Below are 24,510 nucleotides of genomic sequence, written 5' to 3'. Positions count from 1 at the left end.
GTCGTTGCATTTGTTCCTGCCTTTCGACAGCTGTGGATATTACAGCCTGGGATATTATCGTTATCATTTAAGAGCTTACAGTAGCCTTTAGAAATGCTCGATTTATCTTCATGTCTGAACTAGGAACAAAATTAATCATTTCATATTTGGAAGTGTAAATCTTTGCAGTGTTCTTTTTTTTTCTTTTTTTTTTTTTTTTTTTTTTTACATCTGAACTGGTATTGATAGCATCGGACATTGCAATGGAACAAAGAAGTCTCTGCAAAGGAATGGGTGCGAGATGTGTAGCCCGATGCCTTGTCGCTGTGCTTTTATGGAGCGTGGTCTCAGCCCAGCTGAGGTATTCGATCTCGGAGGAAGTCAAGGAAGGATATGTGGTTGGAAATATAGCAAAGGACCTGGGATTAGATAAAGGGACACTGAAGACCAGGAAATGTCGGATTGTCTCCGGTGGAACGGATCCTCTCTTCCATGTAAATCAAAACGATGGTGTACTGTATGTAAACCGAACGGTGGACAGGGAGGTGGTGTGCGGACAGAGCAGTTCTTGTCTAATAAACTTAAAAATTTTGCTAGAAAACCCACTGGAAGTTCATAATATAGAAGTCGAGGTTTTGGATATAAATGACCACTCGCCCAGTTTCCCAGAAACAGAGAAAACGTTGGAAATTTCTGAATCCGTCTTACCTGGAGCACGATTTCAGCTAAAACCCTCAGGGGATCCAGACAGCGGTCATTTATCCGTGCAGCAATACAGACTTACTCCAAACGAACACTTTCGTCTGGAAGTTCGAGATAAAGGAAAATATGGGAAAATACCAATACTAGTTCTTCAAAAGTCACTGGATAGGGAAGCAGCGCAAAGCCACACGTTAGTTTTGACCGCAATGGATGGAGGGAAGCCTCCAAAATCTGGAGACATGAATATTATAGTAAATGTTTTGGATGTTAACGATAACACCCCAATTTTCTCGAAGGAAATTTACTCTGTTACTCTGAAAGAAAATGCTCCAGTAGGAACAAAAATCATACAAGTGAATGCGACAGACTTGGACGACGGTCAGAACGGGGAGGTGGTGTACTCATTCGGCAACAGTGTGAGTGATAGTTTATTCAGACTGTTTGCGATCAATCAATCAACTGGAGAGATAACTGTGAAAGATCGTATAGATTACGAACAAAACGACAAATACGAGATTGAAATCCAAGCGTCTGATAAGGGTTTTGCTCCACTAACAGCAGAAAAAAGTGTCATTATTACGATGATTGACGTGAACGATAATGTACCTGAAATTGAATTAACTTCATTTTCCAGCTCGATTCCCGAAGATTCAAGAATAGGAACTACAGTTGCTCTTATGAGTGTGAATGATTTAGACTCTGGTCTAAACGGAAAAGTTATTTGCTCAATAAGTGAAGATGTTCCGTTTGCTCTGTCACCATCTTTACAAGACAAAATGTTTTCCTTGGTCACCAAGTCTCTTCTAGACAGAGAGAAGCAATCGCAATATAAACTAACAATTACTGCAAAAGACGCAGGACAGCCTCAGTTGTCATCTGAAAAGACAATAAGCATCGTGGTGTCGGACATAAATGATAACAGACCAGAGTTTTTAGTGAAACCATATATTTTCTATGTATTAGAAGGTAACGAACCAGGCACTTCAGTGTTCTCAGTTAAGGCTTTTGATCGCGATGAAAATGAGAACGAACTCATTTCATATCACATTATTAGACATGGAAGCAACGAATACAAATTAACGTCGTTTCTCAACATAAACTCTGAAACTGGAGATATTGTGGCACTAAAAAGTTTTGACTTTGAAACCCTGAAAACTTTCCAGTTCCACGTTGTTGCCACAGACTCTGGAACTCCGTCTCTAAGCAGCAACGTGACAGTGAACGTGTTCATTCTGGATCAGAACGACAACCCTCCAGTCATCCTGTATCCAGTCAGCTCCAATGGTTCTGCTGAAGGTGTGGAGGAGATTCCCCGCAATGTGAACGCAGGACACTTGGTGACTAAAGTCAGAGCCTATGATGCTGATATAGGATATAACGGCTGGTTGCTGTTCTCACTGCAGGAAGTTACTGACCACAGTCTCTTTGGTTTGGACCGCTATACAGGACAGATCAGAACACTTCGCTCATTCACAGAGACAGATGAAGCTGAACATAAACTGGTCATACTGGTGAAAGACAATGGGAACGTTTCACTCTCAGCAACAGCTACAGTGATTGTCAAACTCGTGGAGCCCAAAGAAGCTTTTGCAGCTTCTGATGTGAAAAGTGCAGCAAAATATGATGAAGATAACAATGTGACTTTCTATCTGATGATAACTTTGGGATCAGTTTCAGTTCTTTTTCTTGTCAGTATCATCGTGCTGATTGCAATGCAGTGTTCAAAGTCCACAGACTATACTTCTAAATATCTGCAAGAGACTAATTATGATGGGACACTGTGCCACAGCATCCAGTACAGATCTGGAGATAAACGCTACATGTTAGTTGGACCAAGAATGAGTATAGGATCTCCTATAGTTCCTGGAAGCCATGCCAATACATTAGTGTTACCTGGCAGGAGGAGGGCTTCTGAGGAGGTAAGGCATGTTTGTGTAAACTTCAGTTTGTTTTCCCTGTTGCCACAACTTTTAATGAAATAACCCAGTTGCAGTGAGTTCTAAGTATGTTTCACCATATCAGCTTTTTAGTTCTTATTTTAAGTATAATGTAGGTGTAAATATGCAGTTTCATATGTGCTAATTTCTCATTACCCTTTGCCAAGGAGACTGAAGAGGTTGTGTTTTTGCTGGCATCCATTTATTCGTTGCTGCAAAAACTACTAGACAGACTTTTATGATTTATTTTTCATTTGTGTGTTTTGTTTTTTTTTTTTTTTTTTTTTGCTGAGAATGGATTTTGGTCTCACATAGGTTCCATTACATTTTGGGAGTGATTTTGATCACCATCAATATACAGGAATTTTCTGAATGATTCTTTATTTTTGCTAGATTAGGCTATATATATATATATATATATATATATATATATATATATATATATATATATATATATATATATATATATATATATATATATATATATATATATATGAAGGATGAATGACCTCCCGTGGGCTCACCATCTGCGGGAGGAGCCGTAGGGGTCGGGTGCAATGTGAGCTGGGCGGCAGCAAGGGGCGGGGACCCTGGCGGTCCGATCCCCGGCTGCAGAAGCTGGCTCTAGGGACGTGGAACGTCACCTCTCTGGTGGGGAAGGAGCCTGAGCTTGTGCGCGAGGTTGAGCAGTTCCGACTAGATATAGTTGGACTCACCTCGACGCATGGCTTGGGCTCTGGAACCAGTACCCTCGAGAGGGGCTGGACCTTCTTCCACTCTGGAGTTGCTCATGGTGAGAGGCGCCGAGCAGGTGTAGGCATTCTCATCAGCCCCCAGCTTGGTGCCTGCACGTTGGGGTTTACCCCGGTGGATGAAAGGGTAGTTTCCCTCCGCCTCCGGGTGGGGGGACGGGTCCTGACTGTTGTCTGTGCTTATGCACCGAACAGCAGTTCAGAGTACCCACCCTTTCTGGAGTCCTTGGAGGGAGTGCTGGAGGGTGCTCCTTCTGGGGACTCCATTGTTCTGCTGGGGGACTTCAATGCTCACGTGGGCAATGACAGTGAGACCTGGAGGGGAGTGATTGGGAGGCATGGTCCCCCCCCCCTCTGAACCCAAATGGTGTTTTGTTATTGGACTTCTGTGCTCGTCATGGATTGTCCATAACAAACACCATGTTCCAACATAAGAGTGTCCATATGTACACCTGGCATCAGGATTCCCTGGGCCGCAGTTCAATGATCGACTTTGTAGTCGTATCGTCGGACCTGCGGCCACATGCCTTGGACACTCGGGTGAAGAGGGGGGCGGAGCTGTCAACTGATCACCACCTGGTGGTGAGTTGGCTCAGATGGTGGGGGAGGAAGCCGGTCAGAGCTGGCAGGCCCAAACGTGTTGTGAGGGTCTGCTGGGAACGTCTGGCTGAGTCCCCTGTCAGAGCGAGCTTCAACTCCCACCTTCAGCAGAGCTTCGAACATGTCCCGAGTGAGGCGGGGGACATTGAGTCCGAATGGGCTGTGTTCCGTGCCTCTATTGCTGAGGCGGCCGGCCGGAGCTGTGGCTGTAAGGTAGTTGGTGCCTGTCGTGGCGGTAATCCCAGGACTCGTTGGTGGACACCAGCAGTGAGGGATGCCGTCAAGCTGAAGAAGGAGTCTTATCGGGCCTTCTTGGCGTGTGGGACTCTGGAGGCAGCTGATGGGTACCGGCGGGCTAAGCGGCATGCGGCTTCGGCTGTTGCCGAGGCAAAAATTCGGGCATGGGAGGAGTTCGGCGAGGCCATGGAGAAAGACTTCCGGACGGCTTCGAGGAGATTCTGGTCCACCATCCGGCGGCTCAGGAGGGGGAAGCAGTGCTCCATCAATACTGTGTACAGTGGAGGTGGGGAGCTGCTGACCTCAACTCGGGACGTTGTGGGTCGGTGGAGGGAATACTTCGAAGACCTCCTCAATCCTACCAACACGTCTTCCCATGAGGCAGCAGAGCTGGTGGACTCAGGGGTGGACTCTCCTATCTCTGGGGCTGAAGTCGCTGAGGTGGTCAAAAAGCTCCTTGGCGGCAAGGCCCCGGGGGTGGATGAGATCCGCCCGGAGTTCCTTAAGGTTCTGGATGCTGTGGGGCTGTCCTGGCTGACACACCTCTGCAGCATTGTGTGGACATCGGGGGCAGTACCGCTGGATTGGCAGACTGGGGTAGTGGTCCCCCTTTTTAAGAAGGGGGACCGGAGGGTGTGTTCCAATTACAGGGGAATCACACTCCTCAGCCTCCCTGGTAAGGTCTATTCAGGGGTCCTGGAGAGGAGGGTCCGCCGGATAGTCGAATCCCGGATTGAGGAGGAGCAGTGTGGTTTTCGTCCTGGTCGCGGAACAGTGGACCAGCTCTATACCCTCTCTGGGGTCCTGGGGGGGGGGGGGGGGGGGGGGCATGGGAGTTTGCCCAACCAGTCTACATGTGCTTTGTGGACCTGGAGAAGGCATTCGACCGTGTCCCCCGGGGGCTCCTGTGGGGGGTACTCCGGAAGTATGGGGTACCGGACCCCCTTGTACGAGCTGTCCGGTCCCTGTACGACAGGTGTCAGAGCTTGGTCCGCATTGCCGGTAGTAAGTCGGATCCGTTTCCGGTGAGGGTTGGACTCCGCCAAGGCTGCCCTTTATCACCGATTCTGTTCATAACTTATATGGACAGAATTTCTAGGCGCAGCCGAGGTGTTGAGGGGATCCGACTTGGTGGCCTCAGGATTGGGTCCCTGCTTTTTGCGGATGACGTGGTCCTGTTGGCTTCATCTGGTCGTGATCTCCAGCTCTCGCTTGAGCGATTCGCGGCCGAGTGTGAAGCGGCTGGGATGAGAATCAGCACCTCAAAATCTGAGACCATGGTCCTCAGCCGGAATAGGGTGGATTGCCCTCTCCAGGTCGGGAGTCAGGTCCTGCCTCAAGTGGAGGAGTTTAAATATCTCGGGGTCTTGTTCACGAGTGAGGGAAGGATGGAGCGCGAGATCGACAGACGGATCAGTGCGGCGTCTGCAGTAACGCCGGTCTGTCGTGGTGAAGAAGGAGCTGAGCCAGAAGGTGAAGCTCTCGATTTACCAGTCGATCTACGTTCCTACCCTCACCTATGGTCATGAGCTGTGGGTCGTGACCGAAAGAACGAGATCTCGTATACAGGCGGCTGAAATGAGTTTCCTCCGCAGGGTGGCCGGGCTCTCCCTTAGAGATAGGGTGAGGAGCTCAGTCATCCGGGAGGGGCTCAGAGTAGAGCCGCTGCTCCTTCGCATCGAGAGGAACCAGTTGAGGTGGCTCGGGCATCTGGTCAGGATGCCTCCTAGACGCCTCCCTGGTGAGGTGTTCCAGGCACGTCCCTCTGGGAGGAGACCCCGGGGAAGACCCAGGACACGCTGGAGGGATTACATCTCTCGGCTGGCCTGGGAACGCCTCGGGATCCCCCCCGCAGAGTTGGCAAATGTGGCTGGGGAGAGGGAAGTCTGGGCTTCCCTGCTTAGGCTGCTGCCCCCGCGACCCGACCCCGGATAAGCGGCAGAAGATGGATGGATGGATGGATGAAGGATGAATGATGTATACAAACCAAGGGAGCACGTCAATGATCTTCTATAGATCCTCCCTCCAGTTGGACAAACTGGGAACATCTCACAAGGGAGACGTAAAGGAGGAATCCAAACTAATGTAACCGCTCCCCCATGAAAACATATGTTATACTAGCTTTACAGTTATAATCAGTGAGTTATATGATGTTCCACTGAATTTTTCATGTACATCTTCCAGTTTATGTCACTTCTGGGAGTGTTGTTAAACTATTTATTCATTTATTTATTTATTTATTTATTTATTTATTTATTTTTAATTTTAACTGTTATTTATAGCAACCCCAATTGTATAACACGAGTTTTAAGAGCCCAGATCAAGAACGCGTCACCGGTCCAAACCTCCTTTTGTCATGAAATCATAACTCACTAAATATGCACTTAGGTAAAGATTAAATGGTCAGCCTTTCAAAGGAGTGAAATAGAATGTTTGAGATATGTTATTCTCTAAATGGAGACCTTTTCAATTATGTGTTTTGTTTGGTTTTCAGATTTTTTGTAAGTAGGCTAAATAAAAATACTTAAAAAAAAAAAAGAAAAAAAAGTCCAGGAAATTTGTATTACCATGAAAAATTGCCGCAAATGCCAATTTTAGGATGATCAAACAGCCTATAGGTCAGAGTCGAGGTTAATCACAGGTTATACACATTGGCTAACATTTCAATCACTCTTGAGAAATAATGTTGAGAATGTAAAAATTACCCACAAAAGGCATTACCATATGCTATTGTTTTTCAACTGCACATAAAATATATTTAGTATTTGCTTTGTCCATAAGTAAGTAAATGATTTGCTGCTGAAGTTTTAATGCAATGGACGAAATTCAGTTGAAGTAACTTTGAAAGTATAGAAGGAATTAATGAAGAACGTTATTTGAAAAAAAAGACCTGTATGAATAAATTGTCCATTGTTCATGTTTTTATAGTAATAAAATAAGTATATTTTAAATAAATAAATAAATAAATAAATAATTTATATGTCATATACATAATAATCGCCATAGATAAAGCTTATAAAGGTCCCAAAACCAGTGGCGAAAGATCATTTAAAATGGAACGCAGCCCATTGTCGGCAGACAGGTCAAAAGATGATTGGAACGTGCAGTGCAGCCAGCAGCTTCCATGGAAACCACGTGACCAACAGATTTGCGAGACATGAGAATTTGTGAACACAGCAATGACCGTTTAGCTTTTGGATGCAACAACCTAGTTTGTTTAAGGTGCAGTTGGGGATTAGAATTAGCCTTTTCATTGTCAGTTTTAATAGTCACGGTTTTGGCTAAATCTCATAAAATGATTTCGTTTTTTTTTTTTTTTTTTTTTTTCTGAAAATGCACCGCAATGCTGATTTTAGGTATGTCAGAAGACCGGACTTCAAAACGAATCGAATGTTTCCGAGTCACTGATTCTGATCAGCGATATCCCTACATTAAAACAGCCTCATATGAACAGGGTTAAACCACTGATAATGTTGAAGCAATGGAGTGAAAACGTCAGAATGGGGAGCACATCAAGTGCACATTTGTTGTTCCGTCTCAAAACTCTAGCCTACATACAAACTAGATTATACAAAATAATTTATTATAAAAGAGGACTGTTTCTTTGTAACAACAGACATAATCGCATGGTGTCAGTACTATTGGTAAAAAGAGAACATCGGATTTTCGTCACATTTTGCTTCCACCTCTTAGTCTCACCCTCATTGGCTACTTCATCACGGACAAAATTGCGTTTTGCTTTGCTGCTGCTCTCACTAATCGGGATTTAACGGATATGTAATAGACTTTTGTTTATTAATATTTTACACAATAGTCACTGATTCCGCATGAAAATGTCCAAGCTTGCCTAAATAATGGAACAAAGACGATACCAGCAAACAGCCGTAAGAGGACGGTGGGTTGGGTGCGTGGTTACTGTGCTTCTGTGGAGTGCGGCTTCGGCGCAATTAAGATATTCAGTTTCCGAAGAAGTTAAAGGAATTGCAGTTGGAAATATCGCCAAAGACCTGGGATTAGATAAAAGCACGCTGAAGAACAGGAAGTATCGGATTGTTAGTAGTGTGGCAGACCCTCCTTTCACTGTGGATCAAAACGATGGCATCTTGTATGTGACTCGGCAAATCGACAGAGAAGAGATTTGTGAGAGGACCACTACGTGTATAATTAACGTAAAAACCGTTTTGGAAAACCCTTTGGAGATCCATTATGTTGCTGTTGAGGTGTTGGATATTAATGATCATGCTCCCACATTCCCAGAGAAAGAGACGACTTTAGAGATTTCCGAGTCTGTGTCACCTGGACTGCGAATCCCGCTGCAACCCGCACGTGATCCAGACAGTGGCGCTTTCACTATCCAACAATATAAACTTAGTTCTAATGACCACTTTCGTTTAGAAGTGAAAGATAAAGGTGAGGATGGTAAAATACCAGCAATTATTGTTCAAAAATCTTTAGACAGAGAAATTTCGGAAAAACATTTATTAGTACTGACAGCACTGGATGGGGGCAAACCTCCAAAATCTGGGATTGTTGATATTTCAGTAAATGTATTGGATGTTAATGATAATGCACCCGCCTTCTCGAAAGATGTTTATTCGGTGATGCTGAATGAAAACGCACCAGTAGGCACACGAATTATTCAGGTAAACGCAACTGATTCAGATGATGGCCGAAATGGCGAGGTAGTTTATTCATTTAGCAACAGCGTGAATCGTAAGTTATTTAAACTTTTTGAAATGAACCCATCAACAGGTGAAATAACTGTGAAAGGTTCAATAGATTATGAAGAAAAGGATAGCTATGAAATTGAAATACAAGCATCAGATAAGGGACTCGCTCCACTTGCTACACAAAAAAGTGTAATTATAAAAATCGTTGACGTGAACGACAATGCACCAGAGATCGAGGTTACTTCTTTTTCCAATTCAATTCCTGAAGATTCCAGACCAGGAACTACAGTGGCTCTTGTTAATGTAAACGACCTGGACTCTGGTCTTAATGGAAAAATTATTTGCTCGATAGATGAAGATGTTCCATTTGCTTTATCGCCATCGTTGCAGGAGAAAATGTATTCTTTGGTGACTAAATATCGACTGGACAGGGAAAAACAGCCTGATTATACTATAACAGTAGTTGCAATGGATGCAGGTCAGCCTTCATTGTCATCAATGAAGACAATAGGCGTTGTAGTGTCCGATGTGAATGACAACAGTCCAGAGTTCACACTAAGCCCGTATGCTTTCTACGTCACGGAGAGAAATGAACCAGGAAAATCCGTGTTTTCCGTCACAGCTTTTGATAATGATATAAACGAAAATGCACTTATTTCCTATCGTATGTTAAAAGATGGAAGTGACGGTAATTCAATATCTTCATTTCTCAACATAAACTCTGAAAATGGAGACATTGTAGCTCTGAAAAGTTTTGACTTTGAAACCCTGAAAACTTTCCAGTTCCACGTTGTTGCCACAGACTCTGGAACTCCGTCTCTAAGCAGCAACGTCACAGTGAACGTGTTCATTCTGGATCAGAACGACAACCCTCCAGTCATCCTGTATCCAGTCAGCTCCAATGGTTCTGCTGAAGGTGTGGAGGAGATTCCCCGCAATGTGAACGCAGGACACTTGGTAACTAAAGTCAGAGCCTATGATGCTGATATAGGATATAACGGCTGGTTGCTGTTCTCACTACAGGAAGTTACTGACCACAGTCTCTTTGGTTTGGACCGCTATACAGGACAGATCAGAACACTTCGCCCTTTCACAGAGACAGATGATGCTGAACACAAACTGGTCATACTGGTGAAAGACAATGGGAACGTTTCACTCTCAGCAACAGCTACAGTGATTGTCAAACTCGTGGAGCCCAAAGAAGCTTTTGCAGCTTCTGATGTGAAAAGTGCAGCCAAGGATGATGAAGATAACAATGTGACTCTTTACCTGATGATAACTTTGGGCTCAGTTTCAATTCTTTTTCTCATCAGCATCATTGTGCTGATTGCAATGCAGTGTTCAAAGTCCACAGACTATACTTCTAAATATCTGCAAGAAACTAATTATGATGGAACACTGTGCCACAGCATCCAGTACAGATCTGGAGATAAACGGTACATGTTAGTTGGACCAAGAATGAGCATTGGATCTACTATTGTTCCTGGCAGCCATGCAAATACACTTGTGTTACCTGACAGGAGACGTACTTCTGAGGAGGTAAGAAAGATCATTTTACACAAAAGCAGCTCTTCCAAAAATGATAGTGCCATGTCAGATGCATGCTGTATTCATCATAGTGTGTAATAATAATAATATTTATAATAATAATAATAATAATAATAATAATAATAATAATAATAATAATAATAATAATAATAATAATAATAATAATAATAAATTGTTTCATTACACAAAAGGTCCTTATTAATTTACTACATTACAACACACAAAAGTCAGCTTCATGGGTATAAGGTTACATAGCCCAGCATAAAAAGTGGTTGAAAACAGACTTGTGTGTTGTTGATTTTTTTTGTTTGTTTTTTTTATTTTTTTTTTATGTGTGATTTTGAAATATGCCTTGTGAGAAATATTAAAAAATAGTATTTATACTATGCATGTATTTACTGAAAACACTTAACACAAATACTACTTAGGACAGGGCAGAATTACAAAGAGTGTATGTAGAGAGAGTCTACCAACTGTTGCTAGAAAACCAGAGTTGACTGCTTAAGACATCGGATTCTGCTTTAATCAGAGAATTGCCCTCTGTAAAGTATCCTTGCACCATTTACTGTAGGGGTCAATGGCAAAAAACACTGTAGGGACTTCAATGCATATATATATATATATTCATTCATTCATTCATTTTCCGAACCGCTTATTCCAATTCAGGGTCGCGGGGAAGCTGGAGCCTATCCCAGCCGGCTTTGGGCGACAGGCAGGGTACACCCTGGACAGCTCGCCAGTCCATCGCAGGGCATATATATATATATATATATATATATATATATATATATATATATATATATATATATATATATATATATATATATATATATATATATATATATATAAATGGATGTTTATGTCACACATGTTTCACATTAGGCACTGTAATGTACTTGATAAAACTGTGACCACTTTTGCTTCCCAAAGAGTGCTCTATGATTTCACATTATATTATGTTTTCTTTTTCTTTTTTTTTTTTTTTTTTTTTTTTTTATAGCATTTTTACATGTTCCCTAGCAACAACCTTCCACACACATGGAATTGCTAAAACAAAAAAAAATAAAAAAAATAAAAAAAATAAATAAATAAATAATAATAATAATAATAACATGAAGAAGAATTAAACGCCAACACATGCAGATGTAAGGTTTACATTTTCTTTATGTCATCATGTCATATGACTTTTTTATCCATATTTCTACATTGACTGCTAGATATGTTTAGCTGGTCGAGCTGTTATATAGTTCATCTTGGTGGAGGAATAATGCCAGGAGTGTCTTTAAGCTTGAAATACCGTTTGTTGCTGATTTAAATGGAGCTATCTGTGGTGCTGAAAGTTTTTCTTTCAAAGGGATTTCAGTATAACTTTGCAGGCATACGAACGCAACTAAAATGTTTTTTATTTTATTTTTATTATTATTATTATTATTATTATTATTATTATTATTATTATTATTATTATTATTATTATTTTGTTAGTAGATTTCCCACATTGTTACTAACATGCATAAATCTGCAAACACGAAGTGGATCGCACGGTGTCAGTATAAGCATTATTATCCAGACTTTTTTCGTCATTGTCAACCGATCCAACCCACTATTTCGTCATTTTATTTAGCTTGAGCACCAACGAGCTTTTTGTTCACATACTACAGACTGTTAGCAATGGAGCGAAGCTTGGAATGGAAAACATGTTTTATTGTTTCTTAAATGCCAGTTGTTAGAGTCTACAGTTGATATTATTAAAACTATCCAAATGAAATGATCTTTTTTAGCATAATGGAACAAAGAACGTCCCAGGCGTGGATCAAGCGATGGAAATGCGTCGTCTTTATTCTGGCTTCAGGGATATTTTGCAGTGAAGCTGATGCCCAGATAAAATATTCCATCTCCGAAGAAATTAAAGAAGGAAGTGTTGTTGGAAACATTGCAAAAGATTTGGGAATTGATAAGATCGCACTGAAGGACAGAGACTATCGTATTGTTGGAAGTTCAACAGAATCCCTTTTCCATTTTAATAAGGACGACGGTATGCTCTACGTAACCAGGAAAGTGGACAGAGAGGACATCTGTGAACGAAGCAACGCTTGTTTTATAAACCTTAAAACCGTGCTGGAAAATCCGCTCGAAATTCATTATGTGGCCATAGAGGTGCTGGATATAAACGATCATTCCCCAAGCTTTCCAGAAAAAGAGAAACGACTTGAAATATTTGAATCGACGTTACCAGGAGCGCGACTTCAGCTCCAACCTGCACGTGATCCCGATGGTATTCAATTTTCGGTTCAACATTATAAGTTAAGTCCTAACGATCATTTTCGTTTAGAAGTCAAAGAAAGAGGCGAAGACCGTAAGATGCCCATTCTGGTTTTACAGAAGCAGCTTGATAGAGAGGTCACAAAAGAGCACAAACTTCTGCTTACAGCAATTGATGGGGGAAGACCGGCGAGATCTGGAACAACAGAATTACTTATTGAAGTTCTTGATGTCAATGATAATTCTCCCGCTTTCACAGATGATTCATATTCTGCCATTGTAAATGAAAACGCACAGCCTGGCACGCTTGTTACTCAGGTTAACGCAACCGATTTGGATGAGGGCTCAAACGGTGAAATTGTTTACTCATTTGGAAAGGAGGTAGATGTAATTTTAAAAAAACTATTTTCCATCGACTCAAAAACAGGTGAGATTAAAGTAAATGGTGATATAGATTATGAGGAAAATGAAAGTTATGAAATTGACGTGCGAGCATCAGATATGGGCAGTGTCCCTTTATCCTCAGACAAAACAGTAATCATAAAGGTTGCCGACCTAAATGATCATGCGCCTGAAATTGAAGTTACTTCTTTTTCTAAATCAGTCCCCGAGGATTGTAAAACCGGAACCACAGTGGCTTTGATCAGCGTGAATGATTTGGATTCAGGCTCTAATGGAAAAGTTTCCATTTTAATACGGGAGGATGTTCCCTTTCTTATATATCCTTCCTTACAAGAAAACATGTACGCCATAATGACCAAATCACTATTGGACAGAGAAGAGAGATCTTTTTATGAGCTTACAGTTGTGGCAAAGGATGCTGGTGTGCCACCACTTGTATCTGAAAAAGTAATAACAGTGACAATTTCGGATGTCAACGACAACAGACCAAGGTTTTCATTAACTCCATATACTTTTTATATTGCTGAAAATAATGATCTGACAGGACCATTAATGTCTGTTAAAGCATCTGATCCTGACGAAAGCGACAATGCTCGTATTTCATATAATATATTGCGTGATGGCAGTGATGACAACAGTGGTTTGTTTTTAAGCATTAATTCTGAAACTGGAGATATTATGGCTCTGAAAAGTTTTGACTTTGAAACACTGAAAACTTTCCAGTTCCATGTTGTTGCCACAGACTCTGGAACTCCGTCTCTAAGCAGCAACGTCACAGTGAACGTGTTCATTCTGGATCAGAACGACAACCCTCCAGTCATCCTGTATCCAGTCAGCTCCAATGGTTCTGCTGAAGGTGTGGAGGAGATTCCCCGCAATGTGAACGCAGGACACTTGGTAACTAAAGTCAGAGCCTATGATGCTGATATAGGATATAACGGCTGGTTGCTGTTCTCACTGCAGGAAGTTACTGACCACGGTCTCTTTGGTTTGGACCGCTATACAGGACAGATCAGAACACTTCGCTCTTTCACAGAGACAGATGAGGCTGAACATAAACTGGTCATACTGGTGAAAGACAATGGGAATATTTCACTCTCAGCAACAGCTACAGTGATTGTCAAACTTGTGGAGCCCAAAGAAGCTTTTGCAGCTTCTGATGTGAAAAGTGCAGCAAAAGATGATGAAGATAACAATGTGACTCTTTACCTGATGATAACTTTGGGATCAGTTTCAATTCTTTTTCTCATCAGCATTATAGTTCTGATTGCAATGCAGTGTTCAAAATCCACAGACTATACTTCCAAATACCTACAAGAGACAAATTACGATGGAACACTGTGTCACAGCATCCAGTACAGATCTGGAGACAAGCGCTACATGTTAGTTGGACCGAGAATGAGTATAGGATCTACTATTGTTCCTGGCAGTCATGCAAACACACTTGTGTTACCTGACAGGAGACGTACTTCTGAAGCGGTAAGGAAGACCGTTTTTGTTTCCCATTCAGTTCTACAATTAAAGCCTTTTGAATAATAACATTTTTAGAAACATAAATGTGGACATGTGACTCAATAATATCACTAATTTTGAATATGCATCCACCCTTTTTCTTAACTGTTTGTTCAACATAATGGTCTCAGGAAGCTGGAGCCTAATGCAGCAATCTTTGGGCGAGAGGCAGGTTATACCTTGGACAGGTTGATAGTCCATCACAGGCAAACACAGAGAGACAAACAACCACTCACACTCACACTCACTCCTAGGGACAATTTAGAGTAACTAATTAACCTAATTTGCATGTCTTTGGATGGTGGGAGGAAGCCGGAGAACCCGGAGAGAATTTGTGCACATATGGGGGAGAACATGCAAATGCCACACATCATTCGAACATCCCTGATTTAGAAGCTTTAGAGTAAATAAGTAATGAAAATGAAGTACTATGACATTCTTTGCATCAGTTAGTTAGGATCTGTTTTGTGACAGAGCATGGTTTTGGGCGGTGGCAAAGAGCCCATTATTCTTAACTAACCATAAATTAACATTTCCCACGAATTAGTATTGTTGATAAAATGTATGTTCTTGTGTTGACTAATATTTTAAGTCTGAGTTAAGTCAGTGTGTAGTACCTTAGGCAGGTGATGCAGAAAAGATGGTTTGGATGTTAAAAAAGAAAACAGAGAGAGAGAGAGAGAGCCCCAGACAACAGCTTCATGAATAATTTATTCCAGAAATCTTGCTTCTAAAACAGATCTGCAGAATCTGTGAGGAATCCTGAAGCCAATTGTAGAAATCCCATCTATGAAAGCTCCATTATATTTCCAGCCTGTGAAAGGCCTATGAAAAAAAGATGAACACAGACAAAACATGCTTAAGTCTGCATCTAGCTCAATCATGAGACTTGCATACACAAGACATTTGACAGCATCAATATAATGTATGGAATCTAGAGTTTATGTAATTTTAACAAAAGCAGACCACTAGCTGATGCTGCTATATCCAAATTTAGTCACCATGTCTACATAAGAAGATGAGAAACTATGTTTGCATCTTTGCCGGTGTTGTTTAATTCATAATGGTAGGAAGAGGAAGTAGAGCATGGCTGGCCTACCTGCTTGTACTTACTGTTTCTTTGGATCTTATTTTTAAAAAAAAAAATTTTATTCAATTCGGCAGCAGCAATACTCCATTACTGAAGAGCTTTGTGTGGGTTCTGTTGTTGGAAATATCACCGGACACCCTGGGGTGGAACCTGGTGCTTTGAATGCTGGAGTATTTAGCATAATTTCTGGATATGTTGAATCTTTCTTTAAACTCAACAGTTAGGAGATTTTACACATCAGCCAAAATATAGACAGATGAGAGGTATACGAACAGACCACTTCTTGCATTATCAATACAAAAACTTCAATGGAGAATCCTTAAATAGTATGTCATGTTGGTTTAGAGGTTATGGATGTTTGGATGTAACAACCATAACTCCAACGTCCTCCAACAATGAGACTCGTTTTGACATATAGAATCTGCTTTGCCCGGTTCACGATTTCAGGTACAAGCTGCTTGTGGTCCAGACAGTGGCGTGTTCTCTGTTCAGCAGTAAAAGCTCAGTCAAAAATTTAATTTGGAGGTTAAAAATAGAGGTGAATATGACAAAAGGTGAACGTGAAGGTTTGAGGAGATTCCCCAAACTGTGAATACAGAACACTTGGTGAAATTAACCAAAGCCTGTGATGCTGACATAAGAAATGATGAATGGTTCTTGCACTCACTGCAGGAAGTCACTGACCACAGTCTCTTTGGTTGGATCGCTATACAGGACACATCAGAACGCTCATTCACAGAGACAGATGAAGCTGAACATAAACTGGTCATACTGGTAAAATAGTAACATTTCACTCTCAGCAACAACTACCATGATTGTCAAATTTGTGGAGTCTAAAGAATCTTTTGTAGCTTTTGATGGGACAAGTGCAGGAAACAGCGATAAAGACAACAAATGTGATGTTTTACCTGATGATAACTTTGGGATGAGGTTCTTTGTCTCATCAGCATCTTTGTGTTGATTGTAATGTTGTGTTCAAAATCTACAGACTATACTTTTAAATATATGCTAAAGACTAATTATGGTGGGACACTGTGTCACAGCATCCAGTACAGATCTGGATACAAACAGTAAATGTTAATTGGATCCAGTATAAGTAAAGTATTTGTAGAGGGAAAGACGACCACCTTATTTCCAGCCAGAGAAAAGCCTATGAAAAATTAAATGAACATTAACATAAATGTGCATCAATTACTGAATTTTATAAGCAATTCAAAATATTTGGATTGATGTGGATAACAAGTATATAATATGTATTACTCTGAGGAATAAGGAGATTCACCCATGTGCCCATGTGACTGCTGGGTTAATCTTGTGGTTTAAAGATGGTTGTCTAAGTGAGAGAGAAAAAAGAGAAAATTTCACAAAAGAGCTAATCAATCTTTAGTTTTTGCGTTATGGTGGCACCTTGTGTGTCTAATTATTTGACAAATGTGTCAAAGGACACATTGTTGGGAATATTAACAGCTACTCTTTTGCTTGATCATTACAAAATGTCACAGCTATAACATTTTTTCAACAAACAAGTGTAATACTTCTCTATCTTAAATTTCTGTCTCTGTCTTGAATCCATACAATTTCAAAACAGACCTTGTTAACACATAACTAAATGCCATCCTTCATCCATCCATCTTCTGCCGCTTATCCGGGGTCGGGTCGCGGGGGCAGCAGCCTAAGCAGGGAAGCCCAGACTTCCCTCTCCCCAGCCACATTTGCCAACTCTGCGGGGGGGATCCCGAGGCGTTCCCAGGCCAGCCGAGAGATGTAATCCCTCCAGCGTGTCCTGGGTCTTCCCCGGGGTCTCCTCCCAGAGGGACGTGCCTGGAACACCTCACCAGGGAGGCGTCCAGGAGGCATCCTGACCAGATGCCCGAGCCACCTCAACTGGTTCCTCTCGATGCGAAGGAGCAGCGGCTCTACTCTGAGCCCCTCCCGGATGACTGAGCTCCTCACCCTATCTCTAAGGGAGAGCCCGGCCACCCTGCGGAGGAAACTCATTTCAGCCGCCTGTATACGAGATCTCGTTCTTTCGGTCACGACCCACAGCTCATGACCATAGGTGAGGTTAGGAACGTAGATCGACTGATAAATCGAGAGCTTCGCCTTCTGGCTCAGCTCCTTTTTCACCACGACAGACCGGCGCAGAGCCCGCATTACTGCAGACGCAGCACCGATCCATCTGTCGATCTTGCGCTCCATCCTTCCCTCACTCGTGAACAAGACCCCGAGATATTTAAACTCCTCCACTTGAGGCAGGACCTGACTCCCGACCCGGAGAGGGCAATCCACCCTATTCCGGCTGAGGACCATGGTCTCAGATTTTGAGGTGCTGATTCTCATCCCAGCCGCTTCACACTCAGCCGCGAATCGCTCAAGCGAGAGCTGGAGATCACGACCAGATGAAGCCAACAGGACCACGTCATCCGCAAAAAGCAGGGACCCAATCCTGAGGCCACCAAGTCGGATCCCCTCAACCCCTCGGCTGCGCCTAGAAATTCTGTCCATATAAGTTATGAACAGAATCGGTGATAAAGGGCAGCCTTGGCGGAGTCCAACCCTCACCGGAAACGAATCCGACTTACTACCGGCAATGCGGACCAAGCTCTGACACCTGTCGTACAGGGACCGGACAGCTCGTACAAGGGGGTCCGGTACCCCATACTCCCGGAGTACCCCCCACAGGAGCCCCCGGGGGACACGGTCGAATGCCTTCTCCAGGTCCACAAAGCACATGTAGACTGGTTGGGCAAACTCCCATGCCCCCCCCCAGGACCCCAGAGAGGGTATAGAGCGTGTCCACTGTTCCGCGACCAGGACGAAAACCACACTGCTCCTCCTCAATCCGGGATTCGACTATCTGGCGGACCCTCCTCTCCAGGACCCCTGAGTAGACCTTACCAGGGAGGCTGAGGAGTGTGATTCCCCTGTAATTGGAACACACCCTCCGGTCCCCCTTCTTAAAAAGGGGGACCACCACCCCAGTCTGCCAATCCAGCGGTACTGCCCCCGATGTCCACGCGATGCTGCAGAGGCGTGTCAGCCAGGACAGCCCCATAGCATCCAGAGCCTTAAGGAACTCCGGGCGGATCTCATCCATCCCCGGGGCCTTGCCACCAAGGAGCTTTTTGACCACCTCAGCGACTTCAGCCCCAGAGATAGGAGAGTCCACCCCTGAGTCCACCAGCTCTGCTCCCTCATGGGAAGACGTGTTGGTAGGATTGAGGAGGTCTTCGAAGTATTCCCTCCACCGACCCACAACGTCCCGAGTTGAGGTCAGCAGCACCCCATCTCCACTGTACACAGTATTGATGGAGCACTGCTTCCCCCCCCTGAGCCGCCGGATGGTGGACCAGAATCTCCTCGAAGCCGTCCGGAAGTCTTTCTCCATGGCCTCGCCGAACTCATCCCATGCCCGAGTTTTTGCCTCGGCAACGGCCGAAGCCGCATGCCGCTTAGCCCGCCGGTACCGATCAGCTGCCTCCAGAGTCCCACAGGCCAAGAAGGCCCGATAGGACTCCTTCTTCAGCTTGACGGCATCCCTCACTGCTGGTGTCCACCAACGAGTCCTGGGATTACCGCCACGACAGGCACCAACGACCTTGCAGCCACAGCTCCGGCTGGCCGCCTCAGCAATAGAGGCACGGAACACAGCCCATTCGGACTCAATGTCCCCCGCCTCACCCGGGACATGTTCGAAGCTCTGCTGAAGGTGGGAGTTGAAGCTCGCTCTGACAGGGGACTCAGCCAGACGTTCCCAGCAGACCCTCACAACACGTTTGGGCCTGCCAGCTCTGACCGGCTTCCTCCCCCACCATCTGAGCCAACTCACCACCAGGTGGTGATCAGTTGACAGCTCCGCCCCCCTCTTCACCCGAGTGTCCAAGGCATGTGGCCGCAGGTCCGACGATACGACTACAAAGTCGATCATTGAACTGCGGCCCAGGGAATCCTGATGCCAGGTGTACATATGGACACTCTTATGCTGGAACATGGTGTTCGTTATAGACAATCCATGACGAGCACAGAAGTCCAATAACAAAACACCATTTGGGTTCAGAGGGGGGGGACCATGCCTCCCAATCACTCCCCTCCAGGTCTCAATGTCATTGCCCACGTGAGCATTGAAGTCCCCCAGCAGAACAATGGAGTCCCCAGAAGGAGCACCCTCCAGCACTCCCTCCAAGGACCCCAGAAAGGGTGGGTACTCTGAACTGCTGTTTGGTGCATAAGCACAGACAACAGTCAGGACCCGTCCCCCCACCCGGAGGCGGAGGGAAACTACCCTTTCATCCACCGGGGTAAACCCCAACGTGCAGGCACCAAGCTGGGGGCTGATGAGAATGCCCACACCAGCTCGGTGCCTCTCACCATGAGCAACTCCAGAGTGGAAGAAGGTCCAGCCCCTCTCGAGGGTACTGGTTCCAGAGCCCAAGCCATGCGTCGAGGTGAGTCCAACTATATCTAGTCGGAACCGCTCAACCTCGCGCACCAGCTCAGGCTCCTTCCCCACCAGAGAGGTGACATTCCACGTCCCTAGAGCCAGCTTCTGCAGCCGGGGATCGGACCGCCAGGGTCCCCGTCCCTTGCTGCCGCCCAGCTCACATTGCACCCGACCCCTACGGCTCCTCCCGCAGATGGTGAGCCCACGGGAGGCGGGGCCCATGTAACCCTTTCGGGCTGAGCCCGACCGGGCCCCATGGGCGAAGGCCCGGCCACCAGACGCTCGCTCTCGTACCCCGCCTCCAGGCCTGGCTCCAGAGGGGGGTCCCGGTAACCCGCGTCCGGGCAAGGGAACATTCATGCCCAGGTTGGTCGTCATCATAGGGGTCTATGAGCCGTGCTTGGTCTGGTCCCTCCCCTAGACACCTGTTTGCCATGGGTGACCCTACCAGGGGCATAAAGCCCCCGACAACATAGCTGCTAGGATCTTCGGGACGCACAAACCCCTCCACCACGATAAGGTGACGGCTCAGGGAGAGGCATAACTAAATAACTAAATGCATTTATTTAAATTACTTTGTTGTTGTGTATGTCACTTGCTTTGGCACAGAACAAAAGTCCACTTCAGACATTTAGCACAGAAAGGTTGATTAATGTTTTTAGGAAACATTATTTTAACTTGAAGAGGGTTTGTTTGCTTTAAGAGTCAATTCTAACTTGAAGCTACCATTTAAAAGCTCTTCCTATTATGTGTATTATTTGAGCACTGTATCGAATCTACAGCCATGTCTGGTTATTGCATTTTTTAAATTATTTTAGTTAGCATGTGTCATATTTCTGTTTTCTTTGTAAACATCCTTCCCAATGTCTTTCTTACATATCTAGGTTGAGTTACATGTGTGCAGAGGACGTTTTGCTGACCTGCTAAGAGCGTTTCTTGAGGTCTAAACTTGCTGATGTGGTTGAGATGAATCACTGATGGCTAAGACAGAGCAAGCCTGGGCAGATGTGTAGAGAATTATAATGTGCAGTCAGTTAGGTTAGTTTGGGATACTGTTCCTTATGATGAATTATAGTTTAATGCACAAATAAGAAACTGAAAAGGGAAATAAGAGGGATCACTCTTCATATTTTTCTTTTTGCAACAAATTTGAAAGATAATGAATGAGAGTATACATCCAGTGCACAACACACAAGCTTCAGATTTTTGCTCCTTTTTGGCTCACTGAGAAATAGGTCATATATTATCACATGTGTGAAGGTCTGCATGTTAGACTTTACTGATTCTCTGTTGAACACTGTGTTGCCCATAGCAACACACTGGGAGATCCACCTCTCGGCGTCTACTGGTTTCCACAGACTAGTGTACGCTCTTCAGTCTTAGCAACAGCAGCGGAACAGGATGAAAAAGGGAGGGAGCTGTAGGGAGAGCAGTGAAGGAAGGGGGAAGGGAAGTGGCTTTTCTACAACTCATCTACAGACATGTCACAATATTTAATGAAAATGGGTTTATTTAGATCGAAACACATGGATTACTTCAATGAAATCACTATTTTAAAGCAGGTGACAGATGGTGCATGTATTGATGTGATGGTGAAGGTGGGAATGGTTAATCTTCTAATTAGATATTGTTTGTGGAGATAATCTTTTGTTCTCAAATAACTAGGTCAGCTTGAGTTGTTTTTTTATTTTCTTTTTTTACCCCCCCCCCAAAAAAAAAAAAAAAGACTTAATAAAATCTTTGACATTTTGACACTATGTTAGTGTTAAAAAATGTTATATTGTGATACACAAAGCATTGACTACAGTAGACCACTAAGCCTGAATGGAGTCTACTTTCAGAAAGACAAAGATGAGTTGAGGTGAAAAATTAACAAGCATTTCATAAAGCAGAGATGCTAAACACACTTTTTCACCAGATTCTCTGCAGTTTCATGAACTGCTAGACAGTAATAACTGTCGCTGCATGGATGAATGAATATTTCATGTGCGTGCATTTGCATGTGTCACAGAGATAAAAACTCTATGAGGCATCATGTGATTTACAATGCAGCAGCAGCATTAAGCTGTGCCTGGACAGCAGATGCCCTGAAAAGATGTGATTAAAAATGAGTGCATGTCATGAAACTAACAAATACTTTGTGATTTCAGTGGATCACACTGTCTGTCTGTGATTAAATAGTGAGTTGATTGTAAGTGTCTGACTAAATTATAAGCCATTTTTTACTATGCAGCCATGGTACTTAGCTTGTATTACTATTAGAAATTTATATATACATATATATATATATATATATATATATATATATATATATATATATATATATATATATATATATATATATATATATATATATATATATATATATGTGTGTGTGTGTGTGTGTGTGTACAATTCTTGTACATTTTCATTTCATTGGTTCACTTTGGTTGTGGTTTTTTGCTTGACTGGCTCAGACCTGTGTTTTGTGAGGTGTCTACACTGTAAATCATTCACAGTGCCATGATCAATGATCACTTCCATCTTTGTTTTGAGGGTCTTGATGTGAAGCTATATATTCAATGTGAATAACAAAAGTGATATATAAAATTTACAAACACAAATTTTAAGAAGGTTTTAAGCACATTGCCATTTGTGAATTCCCCTTTGACATGCATATGTCAGCAAAATGTGGATTTAAGTAAAGGGAAATTAATTCAGCGTTTTGGACTTTTTAAAACTAAAATAGAAAGAAATTATCATTTAAAACTTGAAAAAAGGGTAATTGTCACACATTGTGTTATGTGTGACTATTTTTCCAGTTTATTCAAAGTTCAGGTCATTTTCTTAATATCAGTCCTGTCTTTGTCTGACTAAACTCATTTCTTGCTAACATAAATAGTATTTTTTAGGTAAGCATGATGAAATCACAAGGCTCATATTATAAATTAGAATCAGTATCATACATTTATGTATATTAAGTTATGTTTGTTGTTCACTGTTGTTAAATAAAATTTTTGGTGGATTTTTCAATATTATGGATCATCTTGAAACTATCACTAAGTTCAACAAACATCTTAAAAGCCAGAGTTTGAAAGGGGAACTTCTGCATTCACAAACAATCAGGCAACTTTGTCTTAACATTTTACATGCTTTGCTCTTTATGATTTTGCTACTAATTTAGTTTACATCAAGCTTTTTCATCCAATAAACCACAGTTTATGTAAAGCTTTAAAATGCATTAGGTTGTACCATGTTAGTTTGCAGCCTATTTCTGCATTTTGCACATATTTCATTTGTCCTATATACTTAAACTTTTAAATTATGTTTCTCTGTGCCAGTTCTTGCAGAAATCAGTTTTACCTGTATTTTGCTTCATATATAGTAGCTGAGTGTTTACCTTCCCTCTATTTCCGCAGCTTCTCTCAGTCTCCTCACTGTTCCTTTCCCACCATGTTGAATTTACTCATCCCTTCCCCCATCCCCCTCTTGGCCTCCTTTTCCCACTTTTAGCCTTTCGTTTTCCTCTTTCATATGTTCCCCTTCTCAATCATTTTCTGACTGCCTTTCTGCCTCCTCTCTAGTTGTGCCACATGTTTTTTAGCTCTATGCTTCTGTGCCTCATGCCTGTAGGGTTGCGACTGTGGATGCAGAATGTGCTGTTGTGTGTCAGTGGGGCATTTTCTCTCGCATTGCTCTTGCTTTGTCTGAGCGTAGTGCCATTCACATTGAGGTCAGCAGCAATGACGGTAATCTAATTTACACAGACAGTGCTGTACCACGGAAACAGGCACGTTTACACTTTACAAATGCACATGTGCTTACACAAACATTAAACAAAACATGGTATATTCTCACATTTGCCTAATCCCCACAGAAAGACATCTGGGTGGATGGTGGGGAGTCAGAAAACAGGGAGACGCAGAGAACAAAAGTCAAATAATCAAAATTAAGTGTCAAATATCAGTGACTAAATATTTTTTTCTTTTGAAAGATTGTACATTTTTATAAATATTTTTTTGTCATTTAAATGTCATCTCCTATCACAGACCAAGCTTTAACTACAGGATATTTAAAAGCAGAAAATACCTCACAAACATGCGAACTTAAGCAAACAATACTGTAGTTGTTTACATATGTAGGCAATATATAACCTCCATAACTATAACAACATAATATAGCAATAACATACTTGTGTAATATATAACTATTATTTAATAATTAACAGGTTATATAAGGTTATAGGTTATATAAATGTGTACACTACAGTTGTTCTTGTGTAGCTATATGTTGGGAAAATGGAGTAATTAAGTGTTCTAAGTAAAAATGTATACTTGATAAACCACTTAATATTATCATTATGTTCATTACCAAGTAAACATATACAAACATATGTCAACAA

The 24,510-nt window shown here is 42.7% G+C and overlaps 4 protein-coding genes across 5 annotated transcripts in view; all 4 read left to right on the top strand.

Annotated features, from left to right (window-relative positions):
• The window catches only part of LOC306763163 (protocadherin alpha-C2-like), a gene marked incomplete at its 5' end in the record, with an annotated part of 198,701 nt that overhangs the window by 69,422 nt on the left and 104,769 nt on the right, over positions 1–24,510 (top strand). The window lies entirely within an intron of this gene.
• LOC306763013 (uncharacterized protein) overlaps positions 1–24,510 on the top strand; it is a gene marked incomplete at both ends in the record, with an annotated part of 63,124 nt that overhangs the window by 2,529 nt on the left and 36,085 nt on the right. The window contains 7 exons of the mRNA XM_079249681.1: positions 978–1,097; positions 1,845–2,027; positions 2,085–2,282; positions 9,661–9,834; positions 9,901–10,134; positions 13,810–13,983; positions 14,050–14,283. Coding sequence (XP_079105807.1) covers positions 978–1,097; positions 1,845–2,027; positions 2,085–2,282; positions 9,661–9,834; positions 9,901–10,134; positions 13,810–13,983; positions 14,050–14,283 — 1,317 coding nt within the window. The remainder of the gene's footprint in view (positions 1–977; positions 1,098–1,844; positions 2,028–2,084; positions 2,283–9,660; positions 9,835–9,900; positions 10,135–13,809; positions 13,984–14,049; positions 14,284–24,510) is intronic.
• Positions 270–2,663, top strand: LOC306763017 (protocadherin alpha-8-like; the record flags this gene model as incomplete). Its single annotated transcript, XM_079249685.1, has 1 exon — positions 270–2,663. The coding sequence occupies one exon, from the start codon at positions 270–272 to the stop codon at positions 2,661–2,663; it is 2,394 nt and encodes a 797-aa protein (XP_079105811.1).
• Positions 8,062–14,744, top strand: LOC306763016 (protocadherin alpha-8-like; the record flags this gene model as incomplete). Its single annotated transcript, XM_079249684.1, has 3 exons — positions 8,062–8,376; positions 12,529–14,565; positions 14,730–14,744. The coding sequence occupies 3 exons, from the start codon at positions 8,062–8,064 to the stop codon at positions 14,742–14,744; spliced, it is 2,367 nt and encodes a 788-aa protein (XP_079105810.1).

Source organism: Telmatherina bonti (assembly GCF_933228915.1).
Source record: "Telmatherina bonti genome assembly, chromosome: 12".
Classification (NCBI taxonomy): domain Eukaryota; kingdom Metazoa; phylum Chordata; class Actinopteri; order Atheriniformes; family Telmatherinidae; genus Telmatherina; species Telmatherina bonti.
Note: the sequence above shows the minus strand (reverse complement) of the source record. Positions and strands in the feature narration are given on the sequence as shown.